General features: G+C 42.1%; 1 protein-coding gene across 1 annotated transcript; it reads right to left on the bottom strand.

Annotated features, from left to right (window-relative positions):
- Positions 1 to 2,816: 2,816 nt before the first annotated feature.
- klf5a (Kruppel like factor 5a) lies at positions 2,817 to 12,570 on the bottom strand. Its single transcript, XM_079362697.1, has 4 exons — positions 12,058 to 12,570; positions 9,944 to 11,063; positions 8,362 to 8,421; positions 2,817 to 5,638 (listed from the first exon to the last, which is right to left on the bottom strand). The coding sequence occupies exons 1-4, from the start codon at positions 12,220 to 12,222 to the stop codon at positions 5,460 to 5,462; spliced, it is 1,524 nt and encodes a 507-aa protein (XP_079218823.1). The 5' UTR covers positions 12,223 to 12,570; the 3' UTR covers positions 2,817 to 5,459.
- Between the last annotated feature and the right edge of the window lie 479 nt (positions 12,571 to 13,049).

The raw sequence follows: 13,049 nt of genomic DNA, 5'->3' as shown, positions 1-13,049 counted from the left end.
AACTCCTTGACAACTGATACTGTGTTGTTGTGTTTCACATGGTGACACAGTGAAAAGGACTTGAAAAAAAGCAATGAAACAACATTTCATGGTTTTGACTAAAACAAGACTTCAACTCCTACAGCAACAGCTGAAGGTACTTTGGAATAATATTCTGTCCGTCATTAGGCTACTTGAGGTTTTTTTTATTACAAAATTGGAGATTATGAAATCTCTTTCGCTATTGAATTTTTTTCTGTGTTTTAACCAAATATCTGTCAGCCGATACTCATGGTGTGTTTATTCTGTAATCCACATCAGCTGTCTGTCCTACAAACCAAGAAATACTCTATGCTGGAAAAACATCCTCAGCCAATGGGGATTGATTTGTGGCAGTTAGTTTGAGATGTTTTACAAAAAAAAAATAGAACGAAAGATTGAACATAATTACAGCAATGACAAACGTAAAGGGACTGTGTAACAACTGATTTTGTTTACCTCATTATGTTACATCTTGGGAGACACCTTAGTTGCTCTATGATTTACTTGAATACATTAGTGGTGCATATCTTCAACAAATGTGTAATTAATCAAACCAAGCATGAAGTAACTACTTTGGTTCTGGGATCTGATTTGTTGTTTGTAATTATTAGAAGATGCGTTATGTCAAACTGGGTGAAATGGGCTGCATTTATCCAAAGAGCTCTACTATTTTCCAGGATTTACATTCAAGGTGCTTGCCACAGGCTGGCTAAAGGGGGGCCATATTTTCAAACCTCGATATTAGGGCACTTTAATTTTACCGCAAACCCAGAGGTATCAATCAACAGAACTGCACTGGTCATACACCTGAGCAGCGTGTTTAAGTTAACTTAAGACACGGGGTAAAAAAATGACATGGCCTCCAACAAATTGGGACAAAGTCACCCCACAAAAGATTTAAATCTGGGCTCCTGATGACCTAAATGTTCAGTTCCCACAGTGCACTGCTGCTTAAATGATCACAGGAGCCAAGATGAGGCTCTGATATTTAAGTTTACACTTTCTATACTTTCTGTCTACTCAACGGTTCACCTGAGGCAACATTTTTAAAAACGAACGTATCGTCTCGTAATACAACCCTCCTTGATTTCTGATATTATCTTTAACTTTGTGATAGCATGTCAGCTGTTGTGGTATCTCTGCAATCTCTGATAACAACATGTTCTATTCTGAGAATTATGGGGAAGGGTTGACTTTGGAGAGAGCTGTGTGTGTGTGTGTGTGTGTGTGTGTGTGTGTGTGTGTGTGTGTGTGTGTGTGTGTGTGTGTGTGTGTGTGTGTGTGTCTATCCGGGCTCCCCGTGGTCCTTCTATTGGTCTTCTGAGTGGGTGGTCTATTCGTAGAGAGGAGCAGTGGAAACATTATACCTACGTACACAGACTCACATACACACACACACACACACACACACACACACACACACACACACACACACACACACACACACACACACACACACACACATACCAACACACACAAAGGGAAACTGGGAATCACACCAACGCAGCACAGCAGAGGGTGGAGCAGCAGCCTTCTTCCAGATGTGTGACATTAATTTAGCTGATCCAAAACATGAACCGGTAGCTCCCACTCACTCATCACCACTGTGTGACTGTTTAAGAGTGTGTGTATGTGTGTGCGTTTAATATCTTCACCCTTCCTTTTTATTATTTGGACACTCAGAAATGCACCTGCAAGTCTGTTTTTTTCAAATGTTCTCCAAGATTTGGCTACACAAGGACCCAAGATAAGAAAGGAAAGATGAGAGTCAAAAAAAAAAAAAAAAAGTTATGCACTTGGATTTTAAGGTGGGGAGAAAGATGGAGCACAGAGGATTTAAGGGAGACAAGGTGGATGATTAAAAAAGGGGGAAGAAGATGAGGGGTGGAGCAGGTTGTGAGAACAGTCTCCACTCTGACCTGTGGAGCAGCGCCCCTGGACTTTCATACAATCCTTTCCACCGGGATAGAGAGGGGGATACGGTGCATGGAAAGACAAAGAAAGAAAAAGGAAAAAAATGATATTAAATAAGAAGAGCGGAGGAGGAGAACGAGGAGAGAAGATGTAGGAGGACGGAAGTGGTTGATTGGGTCTCCCCAGAGATTCTTTTGTTTAGATTGTTCTGCATTTCACTGCTTTCACTCTCTCCCCTCCACCTCCCTCTTTTCTGACATCTGAGGTAGATTACAACAGAGACCCTGGGTCACATTTATGACTTAAATCAAGAACATATGTTGTGTGTGTGTGTGTGTGTGTGTGTGTGTGTGTGTGTGTGTGTGTGTGTGTGTGTGCAGTACATCCACTTTAATTCAGTGGGAATCCCCTGCAGTCCCAGAGTGGTGGTCAAATTTATTTTCTTGTCCATTGTCTCTTGCTGGGACATCAAAGGACTATTGTTTGCTGATCAGCAAGGGTGCTGCAGGTTACATGCAGGTCTTGGACAAAGGCTCCTCACCCCCTTCATCTCCCCTTCTTATCTCCTTTTGCTGAAATTGAAATCTTAGGTGGGCTGAATCTCTGCAGAAAAATAAAAGCCACAGAGAATCAGCCCTTACATAGAACCCATGTTTAGATTTAGAGAGATTAAATGAGTTTATCCCTCATTTGTTTCATTCAGGCCTTGAGGTGGGCTTGTTGTCCCACACCACACTCTCTGTGGCTTAATCTTCAATACATAGCTTTAATATAAGCCTTATGACAGAAATCCCATACATCAATCACTGCCACACCTAAGCACTAATATTACACGCTTTTTTCTAAGAGTCTTAATAATAATTTCACTGCTAGACCACAACTGTAAAAGTGTCAGTTGACTTTATTAGGTTCGGCTTCACTCAGTTGAAAAAAAACAACAACCTTTGTCTTTGGAACGTTTACCTAGGAAGAAAATAAATCTACAAAATAAGTCATTGAAAGGACAATATATAAAACAATGGCATCAAAATATCTTTGACAAGACAACACAATTGAAAAGAAAGAAGGCTCAAATATTTTTTGGATGCAGGGCAGTTTCCTCTTTTGGCCCTTTTGTTTACAAAATCATAACAAAAGAGGAATAAAAAAAATCAAGTTATTTACAGTGCATATATTTACATTAAGGCATTTTTGCTGGGGAGAAAGACAGCCGGTCTGATATACCTCCCCACTTCTACACAATCAAATAAATAGTCAGATTTATCATGATACATTACAGTGCTATATTATCTTTATTCTACCTGCAGTGAATAAACAGATACAGTTAGAGGTGCAGGCTGAATCATACCATCAACATGGACATTTAAGTGTATATTTAAAGGATAGGATCACATATTTTCAAGTCTGTCTTAAAATAATACTCTCCATAAATCCACAAGTAAAGTTTGTGTTTGACATCTTGATGATTTTAATGAGCCATTTCAATGAAGTACTTGTGTATATATTACTGCTTAAATTCAATGAAAGCAACTCTTGATGTTAGTTCTCTGCAAACAACTCAATAAGGACACACTGAACACTGATTTTGCACCAGTGGAATTTCTCCATAGTTCTCAGATCACTTGGAGGACCCTACCGCTCTTTCTGCAACAACAAACCCAACTCTTATGTCTTCTTCTGCACAGATTCTTTTTTCTTTTTTTATTCTACAAAAAATAAGCTTACGAGATGCAAATGTACACACGTCTGTTTTTTTTTTTTTTAACACATAAGCCAATGCACCATCATCTGTTATAGCCTGTTTAAATCTTGTAAAATAAACCACATGAACACTAAGGTTCAATTGCTGTTGCGTTTTGCAGTGTCATTGTTAGACCCTTGTCTGACAAGAGACTTGTATGACCATCCTCCTTTTACACTCTGTCCTATGTCTCATTGCTTTTTGCTAAGGCCTGGTAACTTACAGGAGTTCAGGGTTCCTATTAGGTGGAAACACAAACAAAAAAGGTGTTCAGAGCATTTTGTTGATTTTGTCCACTATCTTCTCTTACACTGTTTATGGGATTTTTCTTTTTTAGGTCAGTTGGAACAAGAAAAATATGTGCAGTAACCAGTGACACTTGCAATGTGTATATCCATGTGAATGATGTTTAAAGAAATGCTTGAAAAATCTGTGGACCCATCCTTAACAAAACACACGTCCATGTTTGATAAACCGATAGAGCCAAGTTGTTAGTTGTGTACAGTCAGAGAGCATAAAAGACAGGACTGATTCTCAAAAAACAAACAAAAACAAAATCATGTCAGGATGATGTGCTGTTATTGTGATGTGGCCTGATCTCAACTGTTACATTACAATGACTTATGGGTAACCATATATATATTTTTTTTTTAACCAAACTTAAACCTCTAATGGATTAAGAGATAAAAACAGCACCGTGTGTGTTTAAAAGGACTGTCTACACTGATCTGTTACATGTGAACACGAAACATTTAAAATCAGAGAAGGAGGCACTTCATAAGGTGTCGATGATGAAGACGAAACTTTGGTTAAAACATTTGGAGTCAAAATGCAGGGTGAAAAATTGTTTTTTGAAGATGCTTCATTCCGGCTTGTGCATCAAATACAGAATATTATGTTTTAACTGAATGGATTGAGGGACTTGTCTAAGGGTTCTACTTACATCTGGTTGGAAATCCATCAAAAAGACAGCATGAATAATTCATCGCCTAATTGCTGCCCTTTAGCAACAACCTGCCTCCCTCTGTTTTAAAACCTAAAATCTTTCTATCTCTCCATCTGCTCCGACCCCCACCTCCCCCCCAACACACTATCTTCCCTCTCTCCGGAGTATAAATGCCTTCAATTTTTAATATCAATGAAACAACAATGATTTGTGTGGCGTTCAAAGACATTGAGTCTGGTAGTGATTGTGATCGTTCCAGTGGTGAATGAGACGCATGGGCCAGAAAGGCTCAGACTTAGATTTCCAATTCTAGTGCAAACCGAAGGATCAAATCTGGATATTCCAGTTACACATTAAAAACGAACAAACCAAGGAATCAACAAAGATTTGGCTTGCCCACTTTTGCAAACAAACACTTCTCCATTATAAAAATAAAATAAAAATGAAGCTAGTTCTGTGTTAGCACAGGGACAAAACATGTACAAGTTAGAGTGGTAAGTGCTTTCATTCCAGTCGCACCAAAGAGTTCAAAGGACTGGAAATACATTTTGGAGCTCCTGTTTTCTTTTTGTTAATGTTTTTTTTTTTTTTTCAGTTGCTGAAGAAAACTACTTTTGGAAGTTTAGACCTTCTACTTAGGTCTTTCTACTTAAACATCTCCAAACTGCCCCACTCTGAGATAAGCGCAAAACTGGGAGCTGTGGTGTCAGTTAGAGCTGTTCTGCATCCGGCAGCTTTCAACACGGTAGCTGTTGGAGGGTGGAAGATTTGATTGGGTGCTTTAAGTGTCAGTATAGTGCTTTTTGTGTTTCTTTTCTGTTGTGTGTGCAAAAGCTGCTAGTTCTGGTGTCGCTTCATATGCAAAGCCAGGTGGTCTGATCGGGAAAAGGAGCGTGAGCAGACAGCGCACTGGAAGGGTTTGGCGCCCGTGTGCTTCCTGAAATGACGAGTCAGCTCATCCGAACGTGCGAAACGCCAGTCGCAGCTGTCCCACGTGCACCTGTACGGCTTCTCACCTGCAGTACGGGAGACAGAATAAAATGTTTATGAGTGAAGCTGCAAAACTGAGTTTCGTTCCCTGATGTAAATGTAAATGTAAATACGAATATACCTTTATACATGTAAACCGAGGATTGCTGCAAACAAAGTTTTGTTGTGTCCTTTATACAATGACAACTAAGAGTCTATCTATCTATCTATCTATCTATCTATCTATCTATCTATCTATCTATCTATCTATCTATCTATCTATCTATCTATCTATCTATCTATCTATCTATCTATCTATGGCAAATTATCTCCAGCTTTAAAAGTGCAAGGATGCTTCCATTTCCAATAAGCACTGATGACATGAATTACCAATGAAACAAACGTTAATTCACTGCATGACATGATTCATAGTGTTGGGTGGAGGTAGTGGAGAAACAGGCTTTACTGAAAAGTCCAGTGGTTTTAACAACATTTATAACACTGTCACAGGTATCCATCAACACTAACGCTGCACAAGTTTCCCACGGACGCCCCGCCCTGTCTGCATTCTCTGTGCCTTAATCTTTGTTGGATGGGGTAAATTGTTTCTCTGTCGCTCTGCCATTTCAATACTCTTCATCTGCAGCTTCGGGACATTTTGCTAAAGAAAACTAGTGGGACTTGTCTCAGACAGTTTCAGCAAGGTCTTAGGCTGACCCTCCACCCTGTCATGTACCACTTCAGGTCCCCCACGCAAAAAACGTGGGTTTTATCTCAGTTGTTTTGACTTAGCTACCACTGACCCTTTCTGCCACATGATATAAAGAGGTGAACATTTATTTTTTTTGTGGCACTGAAATGAAAAAAGATTTTCGAAAACTAGCTGGATAAATTAAGGCTTTAGAAAAAAATTCCATTAAGGAACGCCCCCTCTTCGGTTTGTCTCAGACTTGAAAGCTCAGGTTACAAAACCTTCTTCTAAGGTAACGCTCATGCTTGTCACACAGCCGCAAGGCATAATTAAAATGTAATCTTATGAAAAGGTTGTTGGAACACCTGTCTTATTCTCATACCTGTTTACATTTTTTCTAAATGTTTTTTTTTGTAATTGTAGATATTTTGCACATGTCAAATAACCAGAAGTATCTTTTCAGAAATCATTGTCCCTGGACAGATTCACTGTCATCTGCTTCTACTGACTAAATAGAGGAAAATCCTGACCAGTGTTTTCTGTGGCTTATTTGAACTATTAAGAGACAATGGTTAAGTAAAAGAAAACAGAGTTAAAATCTCTCCTTTGCCTACAGTTAATTGTGCATCAGAATCTTAAGACGAATGAAAACAACTGCAAAACTCTCTGCATGCTGGATAGCATCAAAGGGTAAGGGATTTCTTTTAGTTATTTGGATGAGCAAACTGTTCAAACAAGCACAACAAGTCGTGCAGCTTCAGTAATAAAAAACCCCACAATGAGTCTGTAAGGGAATTAACCAGAGTGTCACCGAACTAAGAAACAGACCCACACCTGAAGCTAAACACAATGAGGAGAGAATGGAAAAAAAGAAGAAGAGTAAACTGGGAGCGGAGGACAAACACACGCACACACATACATACAGGCAGACACACAAACAATCAGGGTAATGGATGTTGATGGAGATTAGAGTGGGAACTCCCACGGGGAACCAAACGCATTAGGAATCATCTCATACAGATTACTGACAGGTGTGTGTGGACATATGTGTGTGTTTGTGTGTGTCAGCATGCATTCAAGCAGCTGAATAAGAGACGTAGAATGAGTAATAGACAAAGATAGAAACTGGGGAGGGGTTGGAGGTGGTGGTGGTGGGGGGGGGGGGGGGGGGGGGGGCGGGTGTTGCACAAAGCAGAGCAGAGGTTGATTAAATGAAGAAAAGTAATAAGAAAAAAAAAAGGTTAAAAATAAAGCACGGCTGACAAAGGAAGGGGAGGAAATGCAAGTTGCTGCTGCATCCCTCTTTACGAGTTGTGTTCTCATCTTGCGGCCAGTAATAACTGCAATAACCTCAATAAACCTTCCTCGTGAATGACGCCACATCTAATTGTCGTGTCATGTTCCCGATGCTGAAATTCGAAGCATGTACAGCCGCCATAATGTTCTGAAACAAGTTGTTCATATTCGGAAGTGGGACAGACTCTCACTCGAAAAGTCAGTTTATGTGGGTCGGTCCAGATGAGTGAGGTATGCGCAGATATCAACAGAAGCTTTGTTTTGTTAGCTGCAGTGAGGTGGGGCCCATCACCTAAGAGTGTGTTTGTTGAATTTGTTCATCCTAAACTAATAGTGCAAAATATGAAAGGAGACAGATACACAGGATAAAAAATGGAGGGGGGGGTAAGATACTTTTGTATTTGCCCAGACGATCGTACGTATATTTATAAAGGCAAACAAGTCAATCTCATCACAGAAAAGTAAAATAAACATTGATGCCTGAACACGCACAGGGATCCTAAAAGAGATGACACCACACGCCTAACTCTGACCACATAGTTGGAGAGTTATCCCCTGGCAGAAGTGTGTCACTTCCACCTGTTTTGATGGAATAGTATATTGGGCAGAGGATGGGAATGGGGTAGGATACATTTACACACACATGCCAGGAACACAACACTCTGCCTAGCAACTTGGTGCCAGTACAGATACCGAAATACGAGTCATGTGGTCAGCATCAGTTTTTTATTTTTTTTGAGTGCTGTCTAAAAAACGCGGCATTAATTTGAATTTGAATCTTACCGGTATGAGTCCTGAGGTGTGCTTTCAGATGGGACGACTTGGTGTAGACCTTTTTGCAGCCTGACAACAGAGAGAGATAAACACAAACAGAAGGCTTAGTCCAAAGCCAAAATAATAAATAACGTGTCAGATATGTGTTTACCCAATAAACTCAGCCGGGGTATGTTAGAAATGTTGGTTAACGAAGAACAGAAGCTGTTTGGAATGAGATTTACTAAATGTTTGTTTCTGTTTTTTTATGGTCTTCAAAAAGTACACAGTGTCTTTTTGGGATACAAATGTCCTAAATTGTGCACATTTACAGAGAAAAATATTAAACTTTCTGCCACATGCTTCATTGAAAACTTCTGTTCACTACACCTGTTAATTTGGCATAAAGCTGGAGATATCGTAAGTCCAAGATAACACAATAACTTTGCACAAATTATTAAAACACAGAATTTCAGATGGTCACTTGGATTTTGAAGAATTGCAAAGATGAAGTAGTGAGCCGCTTTAGCAGCAGTGTGACTAATGAACGCTTGGACACATCCTTGCATGAATAAGATGGATCTGCTTCATTTGACTATAATGAGGTGAGACATGTGCTTACTTGCAGCAGGAGGCTCCGCTTAAGCCTATTTTACATGCTGCCACAGGCTAGCTGACATTAAATGTCCTACAAGTAGCTGCACATCATGCAAATATTTAAGGGGTAAAGAGCATCACGTGACTGAAGGAGAACGCATCTTTAAATAGGACACATTATTCTCCTTTTCCACCTTTTCAAACAGGTGGAAAAACAGCCCCCCCCCCCCCCCGGGTTTTTACCGTAGCCAAAACTCCTCTGTAGCGAGAATAAAAATGGCAGAGATGCGCAAAAGTGTTGCCCAAGGCTCAGAGTGCAGTCCATGGGTGGAAATACAAGGGGGGGGGGGGGGGTATTTTTTTGAAAACACAATCCAACTTGTGATGTCACAAGTTGAGAAAATTTGAATAGGAGAATTTACTCTGTGTTACTTATGCAGACCACAAACAAATGACTGGATAGCTTTATTTCACATTTTGTTGGTCGGTACACGCTCAGGGCACCCACATACACTATATGTTCAAAAACACTGTACTGCAAGTGGATTTTGCACAATACAGTATGTTCCCTTTAATTACCAAAGAATTGCATGCACACACACAAACATAAACACATACACCCATACACGTTTGTTCCCAAATCATACCATCGATGACCTTAAAGCCACAACAATGCAAGCGCTCATTTGAGGTGAGAGGATACATGCAAATTAGTTTTAAAGCAGGCAAGGAAATGAAAGGCTTCGTCTTATGATGTCCTTTGCCAAATATTTTAATTCCAGGTCAGTGTGCTCTGTTGTAACCATAAAACATGCCGTGACTTACAGGCAAGGAATCAAGATGCAGGGCATGTAATTTTTTTTTTAGAAATGCACAGTAGTCTTAAAATAAAATGGCATTCTTAAGCTGGGTGACCTGATATTCACCTGACCACAGAGCAGTATAAAAATAAACCCACCCCAGTGACAAGAGTGAGCATGCATGTGCATTAGTGGTGCTTTGTTGCTGTTCTAACCTGGGTAATCACAGTGGTGGATCCGTCGTTTCTCCAGATCCGGGTTGTTCCTCCGGTTGTAGCGGACTGACAAAGTGGTCTGAGCTGTGGTTGTTGCTGGGGTTGTTGCAGGATTTTGTGGGAGGCCTGTGGCCGCTGTAGGACCTGTAGTTAGGGGCAGGGCTAAGCTGCCTGGTCCTGGGCCCGGCGTGAGTCCAGGGCTGCTGCCTGCTAGCTTGGAGGCAATGGTTGCTGCGTACGAGGGAGGAGGGGACATGGCATGGAGCAGCTCCTTCTGCCTGTCAGGGCTGCCGGGTTCTGAGCTGGGTGGGGAGGGCGGCAGGTAGGGTGGCTGCTGCTGAAGGAAATGTTGGTGCACCTGAGCGTGAGGGTGTGTGTACGCTCCTCCACCCAGGCCACAGTAGGAAGGCTTTGTAGTCTGCTCTTGCTGAGATGCAGAAGAAGCTACCGGCAAATCGTGGAAAGGCGTTTGGATTGTGGAAGTGGAAGTGTGATGTACCTGCTGATGATGATGATGCTGTTGATGCTGAGCCTCCATACCATTGCCATGGTGATGGTCCAAGCCAGAGTTCAGCAGCTGAAACAGTGAGCCGCCATTGTCATGGTGGTGGAGAGCCTGCTGTTCAAACTGTGATGACATTTCCTGTTTTACAAACACCTCCGGCACAGAATTAGCACTGCTGCCGCCTCCAGACTGGTTGAAAACACTGGTGAAGTCCGGTAACCCTGTTATCGTCATGTTTATGGCTGAGGTTTCCATGGCGATGCTGCCAGGGCCGTGCCCAGATGTGCTGCAGGAACTGGTGGGCGTAGTGTTGGGGCAGTGCAGCTGCAGGTTGGGGGAGAAACACGGGGAGGCAGTTTCTGTTTTGATTTGGGTAAGAAGTGTGTGGTTCTGTTGCTGATGGGGACGGGACTGCTGACACAAGCCCATCCTCAGGTATGCGGCGTCAGGGAGGTAAAGATTCATGTTGAGGGTGTAGGGAGGACCGTTGTGGTCGTACGTGAAGAAGTGATCTGTCACGGATGCACCATCTCTGTGTGACTTCTGTTGGCCGTCTGATGAAGGTGGAAGGGGAACAGAATGAGGGGAGAGATACCTGTCCATCTCACATTTTGCCTGTGAAGAAAAAGAAAACGTCTGTTAACAATCACTTTATGGCCTTAAAGTGGAACTTTGCCTCAACACATGCAACTCCTACTACAGCTGTGAGCTCGTGATCCACCATGAAACTATTCTGAGGTGCTATTTTGAGGAGACAAAAGGTTTTGATAGGACAGTCACCGCTCAAACATTTATCAAGTAGTCATCAATAGGCGCTTGCCACATTCCCTCTGTGCCTGCAAGGCTGAACTCAGAAACCTTCGAGCAGCGACGTCAGTTTGAGACTGGAGGCCAGGTGTTCACAGAAATAAAGAATTGTAACCTCTGAGAACAGTCTAAAAGAGGTGAACCAGCCCCATGCACGGCAGGAGATTATGTTGAGGTCAAGCACCACCTTGCTTCTGTTGCGCTCTGTGGTCTTATAAATGGTGAATCAGAATCGGTAGCAGAAAAGTTAGAGAAGCTCTGCAGCACAGGATGAATCAACAACATGAAAGGGAATGGGGAAACACCCATGACTCCCTGTCCGCTGCAGCAGCAGCAGCAGCAGCAGTAGTCTGAGGATGGGCTTCTATTTCGAGGCTCCTGATCCTACCAGCTGTTAAACAGAACCCTCTCCTGATGCTGCTGCACAACTTTTCCTGATAACAGCGGGACAGAGTTGCCGGGACCTTTAACTGTCCCGAGGTTGGAGTCAGTTGTTGTCAGCGTGGTATGATGGTGAGAGGGGGACGCCAACAACTGCTGGCCAACTGCTTGGCACAGATAGGAAACATGCGGTGAATGCGTTTACAGGCGGAGCAGTGGCTAGACTTCACCTCCCGCTGGTCGCTCGCATATTACCGCAAATGCAAAAAAAAAAATAAATAATAATAATAATTAAAATCCCGCAACAACACCTATTGTAAATAAGAGTCCAACGAAAAAAACAAACAAACTGGATCTTAAACCTCTCTGCCACGCCCATTCAATGAAATGCATCATGTGTACAATTTGGTTTGGTTTCTACCTGAGTGTAGTCGTTTTGTCCAGCCTTATCCGTGTCTGTGATCTTGCAATCCAAGCCGAACAACGCCGACTCCTCCAGGGGGAATCCGGTGGGCAGAGTGGTCTTCTGCAGCTGGTAGAAGGGATCCTCCTGCCCGCCGCCGCTCATCGTCAGTGTCGCGGCCATGAAGCTCCGGTGCAGCGCCGCAGACGAGCCTTCGTCTTGTTATGCAAAAGAGGATGCTACAGCCGTACTGTGTGTGTGTGGGGGGGGGGGGGAGGAGGAGTGGAAGCCGAAGAGGTGAAAAGAGCGGTGTGGCGTGGTGGTAGTGTTGGTGGTGGAGTTATGTCTGCTTCATCTCCTTCCACTTGTTTCATCCCCTTCTCTGGCCCGCAGACAGTTTTCTATCTCCTGTTTTGCAGGGCGGAGCAGCCACAGTGTAAATACAGCACATGCACCGCCCACCATTAAAAGGCTTTGATCATTCATTCACCGGCCACCGCCCTACGCTACATCTAAATACATTAACAACACTGGCGTAGAGTGCACATAATACTGTAGTGCCAGACACACACATCCACAGAGGTGGTGAAGGTTAAACTCATTAACCATTAATTTGTTTTTCAAACATCCTAATCATGTATTCAATCTGCCGTAATGTCATCACTAGAATCCAAAAAAAATTAGGTAAAACCCTTTTGGGGACATCCTAAAGATTTATGTTGCTTCTGTTAAAAAAAATGATCAAAAATCAAAACCACTAAGAACCAGGATATCACCACCTTTTATAGCTCATTCTATTGTTTTAAATATAAAACATCCTTTCAGCTCACAGAAATCAAGAGAAGTGTCTACTTAGCCTCCTACACTTTCTTTGATGACAAAACCCTTGAAATCACATATTTTTTGAAGAACTTTTTTGTATTTGTGTTGATTTTTTGTGTAATTGGTATCTGTAACTTCTGTAATTTATTTCATCTGTACACTCAGCAGCACACTGTAACTGACTGCCA

The sequence above is a fragment of the Symphodus melops genome (genome assembly GCF_947650265.1).
Source record: "Symphodus melops genome assembly, chromosome: 15".
Taxonomy (NCBI): domain Eukaryota; kingdom Metazoa; phylum Chordata; class Actinopteri; order Labriformes; family Labridae; genus Symphodus; species Symphodus melops.
This window is presented reverse-complemented; position numbering and strand designations above follow the sequence as displayed.

Bases quoted from the DNA above. Each gene is read 5' to 3' on its own strand.
- klf5a (XM_079362697.1), bottom strand. From the start codon at position 12,222: ATGGCCGCGACACTGACGATGAGCGGCGGCGGGCAGGAGGATCCCTTC. The intron at 11,064-12,057 runs GTAGAAACCAAA...TTTTCTTCACAG, and splicing joins GACAAAACGACTACACTCAG to GCAAAATGTGAGATGGACAG. The intron at 8,422-9,943 runs GTTAGAACAGCA...CTCTGTTGTCAG, and splicing joins CCACCACTGTGATTACCCAG to GCTGCAAAAAGGTCTACACC.